This window comes from Tilletiaria anomala (genome assembly GCF_000711695.1).
Source record: "Tilletiaria anomala UBC 951 chromosome Unknown K437scaffold_26, whole genome shotgun sequence".
Taxonomy (NCBI): Eukaryota; Fungi; Basidiomycota; class Exobasidiomycetes; order Georgefischeriales; family Tilletiariaceae; genus Tilletiaria; species Tilletiaria anomala.
This window is the reverse complement of record NW_013546996.1, coordinates 1-13,990: the sequence shown is the minus strand read 5'-3', so window position 1 is coordinate 13,990 and position 13,990 is coordinate 1. Positions and strand designations below refer to the sequence as shown.

Genomic DNA, 13,990 nt, shown 5'->3' with positions numbered 1-13,990 from the left:
TATTTTCCCCCCGATGCTAGTACCGTCCTCGACACCCTCTTCCACGATGCCATCCAGATGCTCTGCATTCCCTTCTCGCTCAAGTGGTGCCTTCTCCAAATCTGGAGATGTAGGGCCGGGCCATCTTATTTCCCCCCTGAGATCGCGTACGATGGTGGCAGGCACGAACGGAGACGGCTGGCGGCGCCCTATCAAGAAGCTCAAGCAGTGCTTGCATTCCAGTTGCTCACTCTGCTGACTGCGATGACTTGCGGAATCAATCATCGGTGAGGACATGGGACAATTGTTGCATCGGGATCCCAACTGCAGCGTCAGTGATTGGCTAAGGCTCATGTGTGGCTTGTATCCCTGTGCGGAGGCGGCTGGAGGCGACACTTTCGGGTACGTTGTGAGGCCCAACGAAGGCGTCGCCTGGGATTGGTCGCGCGTCGAAAGAACCGCAGATAGTGTCAGACTAGCGGTCTTGCCCCGAGGTTTACTCGTCGGTGAACCAGGTTTTTGACCCCAAAGCAGACTCATGGACCCGGGTTCGGCCCATCCCGGTTCATCTTGAGTGCAATCACGTCCATCGATGCCGAGACCATCAATGAGCAGCTCGCCCGAAGGAGCGAAGGAAGCAGATGACGGCTTCCCACCTTGTTCGTGTAGGCGCTGTAAACGCTGCGCGGTGGTCACCATCTCGGCCGCCGTGCTGACTGCGTCTCGAGTGGCCATTTCGGGTAAGAGAGGTGGCTTTGCTGGGTTGTGATGACCGCTAAGTCAGCTCAAGCGCATGCCAAAGCAGGGCATCATGGACTGCAACTCCCGTAAATGTCGAAGGACGAGTGTGGGTTATTGAAGGAACGTGGTGACGCAGAACGATCAACGATCAATGTCAAGCCGATGCGGGTTGTCGGCTTCCTCAACATTGAAGTGGTCAATGATAGCTTGATGGTTGATGCGACGGTTATTGATAATCGCTATTCAAGTGCGTGCGGCTAGAAAGAGGAGGCAGTGAGTTGTGGGCTTTGCATGCTACGACAACAGTCAAGGCCAGCTTTGGATATTAGATATTGGAATCACATAAAACGTTTGTGGCCTGTGTGGTTCGATCGAGAGCACCTACCTGACATTCACCCCAGCGAGCGGTCAATGGATAGGGATTTAGAGGGGCGTAAAGACTATGGAGGTTGGTGCCCAGGCGGGATCATGGATCGTTGGCGTGCTGTGAGCGTGAACGCGGCTGGGAAGAACGGCTGACTGTGCTGAGAGTGCTCGACATCATGTCTTCCCTCTAATAAACCCTGCTTCGACCTTAGACAATATTGGGCTCGATGAAGGCGATGGGTGCTTTGGTTCCCCAGCAAGGACCGGTAACATGGCACTAGGTAGTTGCCAACAGAAAGACTCCGAGAGAGGAGGCCGCCCGCGCCACCAAGGGCGTCGCGGCATCGCCCATTGGCAACCCCAGAGTACTACAAATTGCGCCTGGGCATGGCCACTGATGCCTGATGTCCTGATCGCCATGGCAAAGCGCCAAGGTAATGCCAGCTGCCCAGTGCCCATGCACAGGCAGGCCAGCAGTGGCAATTGAATGGCATGTAATCAATCATACACACACCTATCACTCCGCCCCGAGCCAGGAGCCTTGCGAGGGGGGAGTGACGAACTAGGACGTCTGCGGTGCCCTGTGAGAGGGCCCTACAGTGCCAACATTCATAAATCCTTCTTTCCCACCCCTGCACGGGGTTTCAATGTGGCTTGTAAGCAAGTGCCAGGAGTACGCTCTGGTAGCGCTGCAGACTCTAGTCTGCAATCCTCCAGTAACTGCTCAAGCGCGTCAGTGCCTTATTGTGCGCTGCAGTCTGCTATAATCAAAGAGTCCACTGCAGCCTGTATACCATGTATGTACTTACCTAGGCATATGTACCATTTCCGCCTCAATAGCGGTTGAGGGGTTGCAAGTTGCAGCCGTATGGCTTGCAGCACCTTTTTAGGTTCTGTTTGGCCACTTGGCCTTTAGGGTTGTGCTTAGTAGGAGCGATCAGTGCGTCCGAAGCGCACTCATCATGATCGCATCATCACATCGCATTATTGGTAGTCATTAGACATTCACCACCATCAAGAATCAGGCATCAGCGTCAGGCAGCAGACATCAGCGATCAGCACATCACAAGAAGTCTGTCACCGTCTTTCCTCTGGAAACACGTCCTGGTGACGAAGTAATCAGCAAGGCATTGACGGAGTAATCAGCAAGGCATCATTTCATCATCATCGGCGGTCTTCGGGGGCAAGGCCATCCTGTGTATATGTGAGAGCCTGCATACATAGATTAGCGTCCCATGTTCCTGTTGTACATCCGCCGTACCACCGTGCGGGTACGGCATGGCCTAGCAGGGTATGTACGCCCTAACGCCCAAAGCCCTGACCCTCGACAACCGACGACATACGGACAACTGGCACGCTGACGCCTGACGTACCACCATACTGACTACCAAGTTCCACAGGACTCCGTGACTTCGGACTCCGCTTCGTGCGTTTGCGTAAGGGCGAGTGCAAGCGAGACCCCATCCGTGCGCGTAGAGACTAGTGAATAGAGGGCCTAGTGTCTCACGATCGTAAGTTTATCATTAATACAAGGTAGCACACCGCTCTATATAGTAATTGCTATCACCGTATAGGATGACTGGCGACCGCGAAGCGTTCCAAGGAGTGATATACATAATGACAGGTAGTCTCACCAATCATAATCCACGATTAATAACTAGCGAACAAAGAGCATTGCCACTCGCACAGCTCGTCTATGTGTTTGTTGCAGCAGTAGGTTACAGTGACACGGCTGCTGCTGTCCTTGCATGTACACCTTAGTACTCCTGCTGCTGCGTCTCCCTGCGCTTGGCGACTGCTGCCCGATGTGCCCGATTCTTGAGATGGATCTCAAAGTTGTTCAGCGATTCACCTGGTCCTGGCGTGTACAACTGTGTTGTGACGGTTCAGATCAAAGAGGAACTTGACAACCGGTCAGATTCTGAAGCAAAATTACTGAGCAGCTGCACGAGTGCGTCAGCACCACTCACCTTGCCAGGGCAATCCAAACAACGCATACGCCACTCCGGCGTCACTGATGGGCCCACACCGCCTGCCTGTTTCGGACGCAAGTAGATCTCGAAGCGGTCGTGAGGATACTTGCCTCGCAATTTTTCGGCAGATTTTTCGAGCCATGCTGGCGGTGGAGGTTGAGCATCTTGGATCGCAGCCGGGACTTTCTCGGGCGAGGCTGCACGTACCGGCGCTGTGGCGATCGTGGCCGTTGGCGCTGCTGCGGTTGCACTTGTCGCTGGCGCAGCACTTTGGCCCAGGCATGGGTCATTGGCATGAGCTATACCCGGCTTCTTCCGCGGTGCCGCCATCGAGTCACTCGAATCCGAATCAGAGTCTGAATCCGAAAACGCCCCAAAGTCTTGCAAAGGAAGATCTGGAGAGCCTGGCCGAGTTGCGGGCTTGGCTTCGGAAACGACCGCGCTGACTCGTTCAACAGCCTTACCGTCGGCGAATGCGTCTTCGTCGTCGTCGCAGGTGTTAAGGAGTGGTGCGCCGAGCGCATCTGGTCCGGATGAGCTGTTTGCTGCCAGGAAGAGTGGTTCTTTCGGGTCGTCCTCCAGCTGTGCAATACTTTCGTCAGCACCTGCTCCGTCTTCCACCGGAGGAATTTGGACAGGGCTGTCACCGGCAGATGTTACGTTGCTGCGCGTGGGCCCGGGCGCGGAGACCGAGAGTGTGCCATTGGTACCCTGAAGCACGGATGACGGCTCAGATGACGACTTCGAGAGTCGGGCTTGATGGACCGAAAAATCGCGCGTGTAGTCTGCAGCAGGAACGCGTCGGTGCTTGTGCCAAGACTTGCCGCACGGACCACATAAAGACTTGTCCCCGATCGGTCCTTTCCTTCGTGATGGAGCCAAACCTTCGGGTATGCCACAATTTGAGCAATGCCACACTCCATCGTGCCAATTGGGGTGCTGTCCTGGCACCAGAGGCTGGGAGACTCGCGTGGATGCTCCACGACTCGAAGTCCCATTCTCGCTACCCGCCAATCGGCCTGAGGCGGATGGTCCGGAAAGCTTGGCCTCCTTCAATGTATCTCTGGCGTCTGACGTCTTGCTACCGCCTTCACCCTTGCGCCTACCCAATCCACCCGGGTATTTGAAGTACATCCTGTAATTCTCAACGCGGAGGCGCTTTTCGTCCAGAGCAGGTAGCTCTGGTACGGGTGGTGGAGTTCCGTTCATATCTTGCCAGGCTGGTCCTATGCTTGCAGCAGCTGCGATAGCTGCTGCTCGGCGAGCAGGGGCTGCCACGACAGGAGCAGAAGTATTGTTGAAGGCCATGCTGAATGCCAGGCTTTCACTCGCAGAAACGTTTTGCAAGCCGTAGACGGCAGGCGTTCGCTGAGTTTTGAGGGGTTCTCGGTCGGGCAATGTAACTCCTCGTCTGCCTCGTGTCTGCCTGCGTTTGCGCCGCGCCTCTCGTTCTCGCTCGCGATCAATCCGATCGATTTCGGCCTCAGTGAGCTGTGAAAGACGAGGGGTGTGGTTGTCCGCTTCGACTTCCGATCGAGCCGGACTGATCAAAGCAGGCAGGAATGCTGTCCGCAGCTCATCATCCACAACAGCACTGCCGTCAAACGCATATCCGACCAAGGTGAGTGATCGAATGTGGGTCTCAACTTGCTCCCGGATTGAGTGGGCTATCGCAGTCTTGAACTCGCCTGCCAGACCAAGATCTGCCGCAAACGTGTCTGCGAATAATTCCGGCGAGTTTTCCTCGTCCGAAATGTCCCATTCGAATTGGTCGACAAGTTGCATCCCCCCGACAGTGATGTCGAGCTGATGTCCAGGTTTGAGCAGCGTTAGCTCGGTTCATTTCCACTTGAGCTTATGTTAAACCCTGACACAGCACCTACTTTGATCGGTATCCTCAGGTCCGTTTGCCAGCCATCATGGTCCTCCATCCTTCTGCGCGAGTAGCCGGCGTCTTGCTGTCCTGAAATTATCTTGTCCCGCATCTCTTCCCACCACTTTCGATCCGCACATCCTAAAACCCCAGCCCCTGCAAGCTTGGCTGCGTCTGGCAAAGACGCTTTGGGACGGAGCGCTTGCATCTGTGAGTGTTCCTGGATCTGCGACTGGACTGATTCTCGAATTGGTGCTGCGAACACAAAGGCAGGCAGCCCTAGATCGTCACAGAGGACAGCTGCAAATGTCTCAGCAGACACATGGTCGTCTGCGGCGTTCCACAAAAACGTATCCCGCAGCCGCAAGGGCTCGACGTCAATCTCCAATCGAATCGGGACCACGTCTTCGTATTGCTGAGCGACTCTTCGACGAGCGGCCTTGCTCATGTCGAGCTCGATTCTGGCTCCTCGCAAGCTCGAGTTTTCTGTGCTACGTCTTCGATCAGTGGGGAAGATGAGTCGGAATGATTCGTGGTCTTTCCCAATGCTGGACAGGTCTTCGTCGCTGGAGCGCTCCCACCAATGCAGACCTGTCTGTGAGTGAACGAGCTTGACACGTTTGGCTGGCCGCATGGCTTGCGCATACTGATGTAGCTTCGCAGTGGTCTTGGTTTGATGCGCCTCAAAGATATCTTGGTATTCGATATCTTTTCGCATGATCTGTAGCAACACTTGTTCGTCTGTCTCTGTGAGAGGCGCGTAGTGCGACGCGTGGGACTCTGCATCAGTTCCGTCCGTTGGCAGAGGGATGACGCGAGTGTTGTACCGCGTCAAGAGCGTGCCTGCTGCACTCCGCTCTGGAAGCGGCCCTCCAAGCAAAGGAGGGATGTCGGGGTCATCAATAGGACCAGATCGCATCAAACCTGGCTGAAAAGGCCCATGCATGCTCGTAGCGCTTGGAAGCAGCCGATGTGGGGGGTGCGGGCCGGTGCCGCCGTAGGATGATACTGATGCACTACGACGTGCACCAAGACCGAGAGACCCAGATCCGTTGGCAAGTGGCTCCTCCTTTGGCCCTGTGTGGTAAAAAGATGGTCCGCTCGGGGACGACCCTTTGTTCATGACGGAACCAGCATGGCCAGGCGAAGCGGCGAAGTGCGAAAGGCCCGACATGCGTGGAGTCGTATTTTGCGGGGCAACCGCGACATGATTGTACGGAGAGTGCTCTGCGCCGACAGAGCTCCCTTGTGGTGAGCCGACATTGGTCGCAGTGGATGGACGTTCCCCAGCGTTGGATATCGCCCGTCCCAACAACACATTCTGTCCCATGTCTGCACCATAGGGCGCGAATGGCGGGATGAATGCAGCTTGAGGCAGCTGAAGAGCTGCAGCATGGGCGAAAGAAACGATCGCATTCCCGTCCGGAAGTCCCCCAAGGCTCGGATCGGGAAGGTACTTGATATCCGCGCACAGATAGCCTTCTTGCATTAGCACCTGTATTGGCGTGCTCCCTGGTCTTGAAGCTGCAGTCATAACTGCGCTTTGAAATAGGCGCCTCTGTTCAGTTGCATCTAAGAATCGCCCCAACGTTGTGTTGCCGTTGGGAACACTAGCCGAATGTGCCTCGATTCCGTTGACGCGAGCTGCGCCATGCGCGTGACTAGATCCTCGACGAGCCTGGGAATGCTGCTGATTGTTGACCACGGCCATGGATGGGCTTGAAGGCTGTGTCTGCTGAACATCGCTGGCAATACTCTCCGCTCTTGCGTGATGCATTGGCGCCTGAAACGCCGAGCTGCCGTTCAAGTAGGACGACGGGGCGACCCCGGCTGGCGAATTGAGCCATGGTGCAGTTGGGGCAACTGACGCGCCTGACATTGGCATCTGGTATGCCCTGCCAGGCCCACCCATCGCACCAGGAGTGTAGGCTGTTCTAACTGCACCAGGGAAAGAACTGCCGTTGTGCCCATCCGGACGCACCGGTGTGGCGAGCGCGTTTGGGGCGACCCCGGTGCCATTGGGACCGCCATAACTGTCCAATCTGACGTGGCCATTCATGGTCGCTGTCGCGATGACTGGGTCCCCCTGCTCATCCGTGTCTACAACACCACATGTCTGTCCAAAAGTCAGCCTGCTGCTCTTGTCGCAGGACATGTGTGCCCCGATCGCGTCGTGGATGCAGACTGTCGGCCAAGTGTAAGCTTGTCTTGGAAAGAAAGAATCAAATGGAAAGGCGACGTCGCTCAGACGTGAACACGCGCCTCTCGTTTCCCTTGACTGTCTGCGCTGTGAGCCTGACGCGGTTAGGCGCGTGGGCGGGGCGGTTACTCTCCTGGCGTGCACTGTTCAGGTTAGTGCGCGCGCTCACGAACTTTCTTGTGAGCTTACTGACACTTCTGTTTTAAGACATCTATTGATGGATGCTAATATCATGCTACGACCGTAGGTTTTCTGGCACGAGCATCAATATCAAGCATCAACGCCAGCCCGTGGTCACGATTCGGAATCAAGGCTCTCTCGACAGCGGAGCTTCCACGGTACTGCCAGGAAGGTCACAAAAGGGCCGAGAGTAAAGGAGGAGGAAGAATCGCACGTCATCCCCATCATCAAAGCTCGCTTCTCATCCAAGGAGGAGCGCTCTGAGTGCCATCCGAGGAACCCCACGACACGAAGCGCTTGCAGTTGGCAGATTAACGGCAGAGAGAGGATGCTGGCATCCGCGTGCCCCTGCCTCATGCGCCTGCTCGCATCCGCCGCACTGCTCCTGTGGACAACATCCATCGTCCCTGTACTCGCACAGTCCGCATCCAGGAGCCAAGAGCTGGCCTCGGACGCACTGGTGCCTATCAGGACGCACTCAATAGCAGCACCATATGTGGACTCTAACCTCCAGAACAAGTTCTGGGACTTTGGTGGTGACACGATCGTCGACACAAGCAGGGCCGTGCGCCTGACTCAGGACAAACCCAGCCAAACCGGGTGGCTATGGAGCCGATCTACGCTATCACCCGTCAACTACCAGATCATAATCGAATTCAAGATTGATGGACACAACCCTCATTTGTTTGGCGATGGGTTTGCCATGTGGCTGACAACCGAGCGGGCTCTGACAGGTCCCGTCTTTGGCTCGAAAAATCACTTTACCGGTGTCGGCATCATCTTTGACACATACGCGAACACCAGACACGCATACTCTTTTCCTCGCGTCATGGCCGTCTCGGGCAACGGGATCGATGCATACGTCACAGCTCAGGACGGGGCTAATCTCGAGGTTGGTGGTTGCAGCGTCGATATCAGACGGGCGGCAGTGGCAACGAAAGCCAAACTCACATACGTTAAAAGCGCGTACCTCGAGCTGCAGCTCCAATATAACGATTGGGACGAATGGGAGACATGTTTCAATCTCGAAAACATTGCCATCCCCGAGCATCCATTTTTGGGCTTCACCGCGCTTACAGGGGATGTCAGCGATAACCACGATATCATCTCTGTGGAGACCCACACAATCGTGGCCAAACCAAAAACATCGCCTCAGATGCGTGCTGACCGTGAGGCATCCAAGTCCAAGGCAGAGGGTCGCAAGCAAAGGCACCCATCTAGCAGCAATGTCAGTGGCGGATTCTTTGCCTTTTTGTTCTCTTTTATCTTCACCTTGATCAAATGGGCGATCATCATTGGGGCTGTTGGAACAGCGGTCATGTTCGGTCTTCGGTACAAGAAAAAGCAAGATGTGAGTGTTCGAGAGAATGGTTGCCGAGGCTATGGCGCAACGCTGAGCCTCGCTTGTCACACTCTTTACAGGCAAAACGCTTCTAGAAGACTTTGCATGTATCTTTCTTGTTGCACAACATTGACCACAGTGGTGTGTCTCAAGGACTTGCATTCGCGAAAAAGTTGCTGCGATACCAGCGCAGCTCTGGCCCACGGTTTTGGTTTGGTCAGCGCCAGAACTCTGCAGTAATCTCTCGCACCTTGCTCACCGTCTATAGATCCTCGTATATCATCCAATGCCCTAATTCGAGATTGCTGAGGTCAACCGAAAGAGACATCGCTCTCAATATGTGCACAGTCCGGGACACACCTATGCAATCCTTTCCCCTGCTTCCATTCCCTACCGTGCCATCGCTTGACCAGCTCTTTGATCGTTGAAACATCCACTATGCGGTAGTGGAGGTAGTCGATGAGCTGCAGGGAATGGAGCCTGTCAGCTAATGGCACTCAACAGCAGCGATTCCTTGTATTCTCAGGCCAACCTCAGGGATCTCGTTTCTCAGAAAGCATTTGTCCATGTGTACACTATTACCAGCCAAATGCGCAATGCCTTTGGTATCCACTCTTGACGTAATGTAGGCGTAAATCGCTTTGCGTACATCATCCAACGGGAGGGACTTGGCCGGGTCTTTGCACTCCGCAGTCAGGCCTGATTTCTCATGTTGACCAACCTAGCAGCAGAAGGATTATTGTCTTGCTTCACTGGTCAGACGATGGTGCGTAGCACTCACACACCTTTCATGATATGCTCGTTAGTCAGAATGGACATATCCGCGCTACGGCATAAAGTTGATTCTCACCATGGGTTCATTCGATCCAAAACCTCAGGCTGAGTCCTAATGACATATGACACCCCTTCGTCTACGGTGTTGAGATCCCCATCAGTCACGATGACGGCAACCTCCAGCAGCCGATCCGATCTTAAATCTAGGCCCGTCATCCTGCAACGCGCACGGGAGAGGGAACGTCATGCACAGCCTTGAGTCTTCTGTGCTCCACCGTGCTGATTTGGTTGCCACGTCTCACGCCCCACTACTCACTCGCAATCGATCCACACGAGCGGTTGATCCGCTGCGCCCAGGATTCGCTGGGGCTTCTTCGGAGGGTAATGGGATATGGTCATGTTGCATTGGCGTAAGGCTGCGAGAGGGAAGCGAATGTCTCTAAACACTGAAGACGTTTGCACGTATGCCGGAAGCAGAAAGCATCTCATATTATTTCTGCAACACCGCTCTGTTGATCTTAACTGCATTTGACTATGATGCACACTGCTCACATGGTGCGCATTTGAATTGGGCTGCTAGAGGAACGCCCTTCGGGTTTTCCGCGTCCTCCGAGGGCTCAACTTTTAGAGCTGCGAAATGATCCCCTTCACGACTCCATGTCTCCTTTTACAGACACCTTGGATGCGCCTCCATTGCTAGGGCACATCTCTGCTCTTTTAGCCACAACTCAATACTCACCAAAAATGCTTCGACAGCGCTTCGGGAAGCAAGTGAATGGGCAACCCGAAGTCCCGCCTCTCTTCCTCACACTTCCTAGGATTTTCCGTGCTGCGGCTCAAAAGCTTCATAACCACAGCGAAAGCTCGGAATGGCCTGCTGTCACCGCATGACGACTTAGATCTGGCACAGCACAGCTTTTCGAAATCAGCCTGCGAAATTGCCAGAAGCAAGGAGTTGGAATGAGTGGATGCTCTTCTATCCTAACTCGACGCCGAATGCCTATGCCGCAACCACCTGCCAAACTTCAAACGCCAGATTGTTTGAATGCTGCCCCGCGCCCATGCCTCATGTCTCGGCTTTCTCATTTTTCTTCTGCGCTATCCTCATTTACAGCTTGTTATACTGTTCGGAATCAAGTGGGGAGTATTACATGAGGAGTATCATTTGAGGGAAGGCCGTAGAGCATATGCGATTGCTTGCATTCATTTTTGCGTCCATGTCCATGGATTTGCTCCAAGGCACATCCGCGCAGCGGTGTTATAGTCGAAGAGGTTCAATATTGCAATGAACTCACATCCTCGCACTTCTGGAGGAACTGCAAACTAAATTGCATAACATGGAAGCGTGGATATTCCCCGCGCGATTCAACTCGGCACTGCACCACACCAGATTATCTTGAAATTAAGATTGCCTATTGAGCCTCTTCCACATGAGTGCGCAAGCAGCATTGGTTCGCTGGTGTTCGGGGTTGAGGAGAAGGGATCGCGAGTCGTGTGTGCAAGCATAAGTTAGGCGTTACGGCAATACTTGTGCATGTAAGAAGTTTGCCTACTTCTGTTTTCTCTCAACATCTTGCTTTCGCTACGGAGGCTGTCACATTCTGCTGCAGCATTTGCATTGCAGCGAATCGAGTAGATTATCGCGAGTGCGTGCTGTGCATTACGACGGCATCAGAGGAAAGGCAGCCATGAGGCGTTGCAATGCTGATACCTAAGCTCATTGTTGGTTTCCAGCCAGTAGAAAAAAGCCTGGCTCAGTATAGTGCAAGCAAGCTGCACTTCTTCGCAAAAGTAATGCGGAAGTTGCACAGATGGGGAACATCCCAGATACATTTGTGAAAAGCAAAGGAACGAGCTTGACGAAGTTGCATCGCTTCTCGAATGGTTGGGCTGCAAACAGCGATTATTCTCATCGATTTTGGCGCAACCAGCGCTCAGCACGTTGAGCAGGATCTACGAAGGATGTCTGGGGGGCAGCTTGCACGCGGATGCACATTTTAACAACTTCGTTGAGGAGAAACATGCTCCTTTCCCTGCCTCCTCCATTTGTGCTTGCACGAATATTGACCCACTATCTGTTTGTGACGTCAGTAACGTCATATGGCACATGCCCGCGGACCGCCAACTCCCACATGCAGTCCACTCGTAGACCTACTATCTTTTAATGGATTATGAGCTCAACTAGCTTTCATCCGAATGCAGTCATCAAGCTGGCGGGTCAAAAGTTTGCCGTTGGTTACAAAAGTGGCTCGCAGACGAGCTTCAGGAAGGTCACCAACGTTCTCGGGCGTTTACCCGTATCCATAACAGCAGTGGGAAAGGGGCGAGGGGATGTTCGGCTCCAAGAACAAACCCCCTCCGCTATCGTCCCTTTTGAGTATGCTCAGGACCCCGACGCGGCAGCTTAGTCCGTCGACCCCCACAACATACTCATCGAGACCCTTAGTCACGAGTTCTGTACATTCTTCGGCAGCGGACAATACCGTCACAACCAGCTTCTCGGTAGCATCATTTGAGAGCGTGGGCGTATCGACATGCAATATGAATCGTTCGATCCTGGCCGCATCCTCGACGAAGGGTTCGAGCACCCCAACCACCGCACTCCCGAGCACTTGGACGCCGAGGACAAAGGACGGTTCCGTCTCCGTCTACCGCTCAAGGACATCTCTGTCGCAGCTCGTCCAATACGACATGCATCAGAGCTCTGCCGTCGGTAACGTGAATCAGCAACAGGCGCAGCCCTACGCCAACGCTGGTTGGCCCGAGCATCAACAGGACAAAGTCGGAACTCGGCCGCCTAACTAACACTCTTAAGGGTCATTGAGCAACGGATGACAACCTTGACCCGAGAACAGGTCGCTCACGTAATGGAAATGCTGCCTTAACATCACCGCCATGCCCATTGTGCGGGCGATGGCAGTTCTCGAAGTCACCCAAGCCATCAATGAGCTTGCCAACAGGCTCATACGCACCGTTGTCTACTAGTCCTGCTTGAAGCGACTCGAATCCAAGTTCATCCGCGAGAACGGCAATCCTACTCTCATGACGTCTGCGTCGCTCTTCCGCTGGGTATGCGACCATTGCATCGCAGCTTCGCGCTCCAGGAAGACCTCGCTTGAGTCAATGCTTGCACCAATGCGTTGGGATGGCCGGGGCGATGCTCACTAGTTCATTGGCAACTGGGAGCGTAAGATGGGTGACCTGCAGGAGTAAGTTCCCAACGAGTTTTCAGTTAAGCAGTGTTCCAACTCCCTCCGCCACACAATCATAGGAGCACACATCCTCTTCGTTTCCGTCTACGGGTCCAAGGACAAGGAGTTGCGCCGCGCCGAACGTTCTTTCGAGATGACCGACTTTCACCCAGGTTCTCGACGTGTATCAGGTCGCCAGCGATGCTCGCTACACCTAGGAGGATGCAGTTCCAGCTAGCGACGACACAGCCTTCACTGCGGCCGCCAAGCCGGCAGGAAGCCAGGTCGACTGCTGGGCTGGCGTGAATGGGGTCACCGCAGCAGCCGGTGCCCGGATGCCACGGAGAAGCAGAGCTTTTAGGACGACTAGTGTCAAACATAGCGAAGTCAAAGCCTCGTTCCAGCTGCTTCGTTCCCTACTTCGAGAGCCCCATCACGTCCGAGGATGAGGACTCGCAGGCGAGCGACTAGGCGTTGCGTCGCCGGTAGCTTTCTGGGGGAAGTCGCCGCTGGACGCAAGTTCAAATTGGCACCAGATCTATATAGGGCCAAGGGGGTGTCAGTGGCGTTCGACTCCGGAACCAATCACGTGATGGTGAATGATGAGCGGCCGGAAACTATTTGGAAAGACACGAATAGAGATCGCTATATCAAGCCAGCGGGCGACGAACACCTTCCCGTGGCCTTGTAATGGGGGCCCTGTCCGGTTCAGCCAGTTCAACCCCAAGGATCGCCGCTGGAAACGGATGACCTACGCCGATATCATGTACGTTCCAGACGATGTGACAAGCCTTATCAGTACTAGGGTGGCCACCCGGGCGAAGGGAGGCGGCCTTCGAAAAGGACACATGTCACCTTCCAGGACAGCAGTGGCCACATCTGAGTTCCCGGCAACAAGCAGCACCCGTTCACGGCCATGCGCCCCCGGGAGGTTGATATGCCTGAGCCCGCCGTCTCCTGCGCATTCTCTGCAACCGCAAAGTCGCACGAACGTGCCAAGGTTCGGCTGTGGAAGAGACGACCTCACCCATGCAGGACGCGTCGTCATCAGTGCCGCTTGTGAACACGCTCAACGGCAGGGCATTGCGAAGCAGGGACTGACGTAGGAGAAGCGCGGCAGCGCGGATGCGCGAGCCAGCGGAGCGAAGCATGGCAAAGAACGTCGACGCAGCATAGCCCATGCAACGCCATCGAACATCTTGGACGGTTCGAGCGCAAGCAACAAGCTACAGTAGCTGCACGTGAAAGCCGGCACCTTGTGGATGTATATCAGGCTGCGCACAGCACCCAGAGCTCGTGTAGCGTAGATAACAACAAGAGGTCATAGCATCTCATCTCGTGCGAAACGAGCCATCCCTCCAATAGGCTATG

General features: G+C 54.6%; 6 protein-coding genes across 6 annotated transcripts; 4 read left to right on the top strand and 2 right to left on the bottom strand.

Annotated features, from left to right (window-relative positions):
• Window positions 1–2,775: 2,775 nt before the first annotated feature.
• On the bottom strand, window positions 2,776–7,138 carry K437DRAFT_273483 (SNF5-domain-containing protein). Its single transcript, XM_013388572.1, has 3 exons — window positions 4,943–7,138; window positions 3,057–4,865; window positions 2,776–2,957 (listed from the first exon to the last, which is right to left on the bottom strand). Exons 1-3 carry the CDS (start codon window positions 7,085–7,087, stop codon window positions 2,844–2,846), a joined length of 4,068 nt encoding a protein of 1,355 aa, XP_013244026.1. The 5' UTR covers window positions 7,088–7,138; the 3' UTR covers window positions 2,776–2,843.
• Window positions 7,139–7,379: 241 nt separating this feature from the next.
• On the top strand, window positions 7,380–8,850 carry K437DRAFT_255597 (concanavalin A-like lectin/glucanase). The gene is made up of 2 exons (XM_013388571.1): window positions 7,380–8,663; window positions 8,735–8,850. Exons 1-2 carry the CDS (start codon window positions 7,641–7,643, stop codon window positions 8,747–8,749), a joined length of 1,038 nt encoding a protein of 345 aa, XP_013244025.1. The 5' UTR covers window positions 7,380–7,640; the 3' UTR covers window positions 8,750–8,850.
• Window positions 8,698–9,843, bottom strand: K437DRAFT_255596 (ribonuclease H-like protein). Its single transcript, XM_013388570.1, has 7 exons — window positions 9,745–9,843; window positions 9,505–9,645; window positions 9,436–9,439; window positions 9,187–9,375; window positions 9,015–9,118; window positions 8,914–8,945; window positions 8,698–8,849 (listed from the first exon to the last, which is right to left on the bottom strand). The coding sequence occupies exons 1-7, from the start codon at window positions 9,825–9,827 to the stop codon at window positions 8,803–8,805; spliced, it is 600 nt and encodes a 199-aa protein (XP_013244024.1). The 5' UTR covers window positions 9,828–9,843; the 3' UTR covers window positions 8,698–8,802.
• Window positions 9,844–10,109: 266 nt separating this feature from the next.
• K437DRAFT_255595 (uncharacterized protein) lies at window positions 10,110–10,879 on the top strand. The gene has a single exon (XM_013388569.1). The coding sequence runs from the start codon at window positions 10,474–10,476 to the stop codon at window positions 10,690–10,692; it is 219 nt and encodes a 72-aa protein (XP_013244023.1). The 5' UTR covers window positions 10,110–10,473; the 3' UTR covers window positions 10,693–10,879.
• Window positions 10,880–11,505: 626 nt separating this feature from the next.
• On the top strand, window positions 11,506–12,413 carry K437DRAFT_87208 (uncharacterized protein). The gene has a single exon (XM_013388568.1). It carries the CDS (start codon window positions 11,760–11,762, stop codon window positions 12,231–12,233), a length of 474 nt encoding a protein of 157 aa, XP_013244022.1. The 5' UTR covers window positions 11,506–11,759; the 3' UTR covers window positions 12,234–12,413.
• A 696-nt stretch (window positions 12,414–13,109) lies between these two features.
• On the top strand, window positions 13,110–13,807 carry K437DRAFT_87147 (uncharacterized protein). The gene has a single exon (XM_013388567.1). The coding sequence runs from the start codon at window positions 13,219–13,221 to the stop codon at window positions 13,723–13,725; it is 507 nt and encodes a 168-aa protein (XP_013244021.1). The 5' UTR covers window positions 13,110–13,218; the 3' UTR covers window positions 13,726–13,807.
• Window positions 13,808–13,990: the final 183 nt, after the last annotated feature.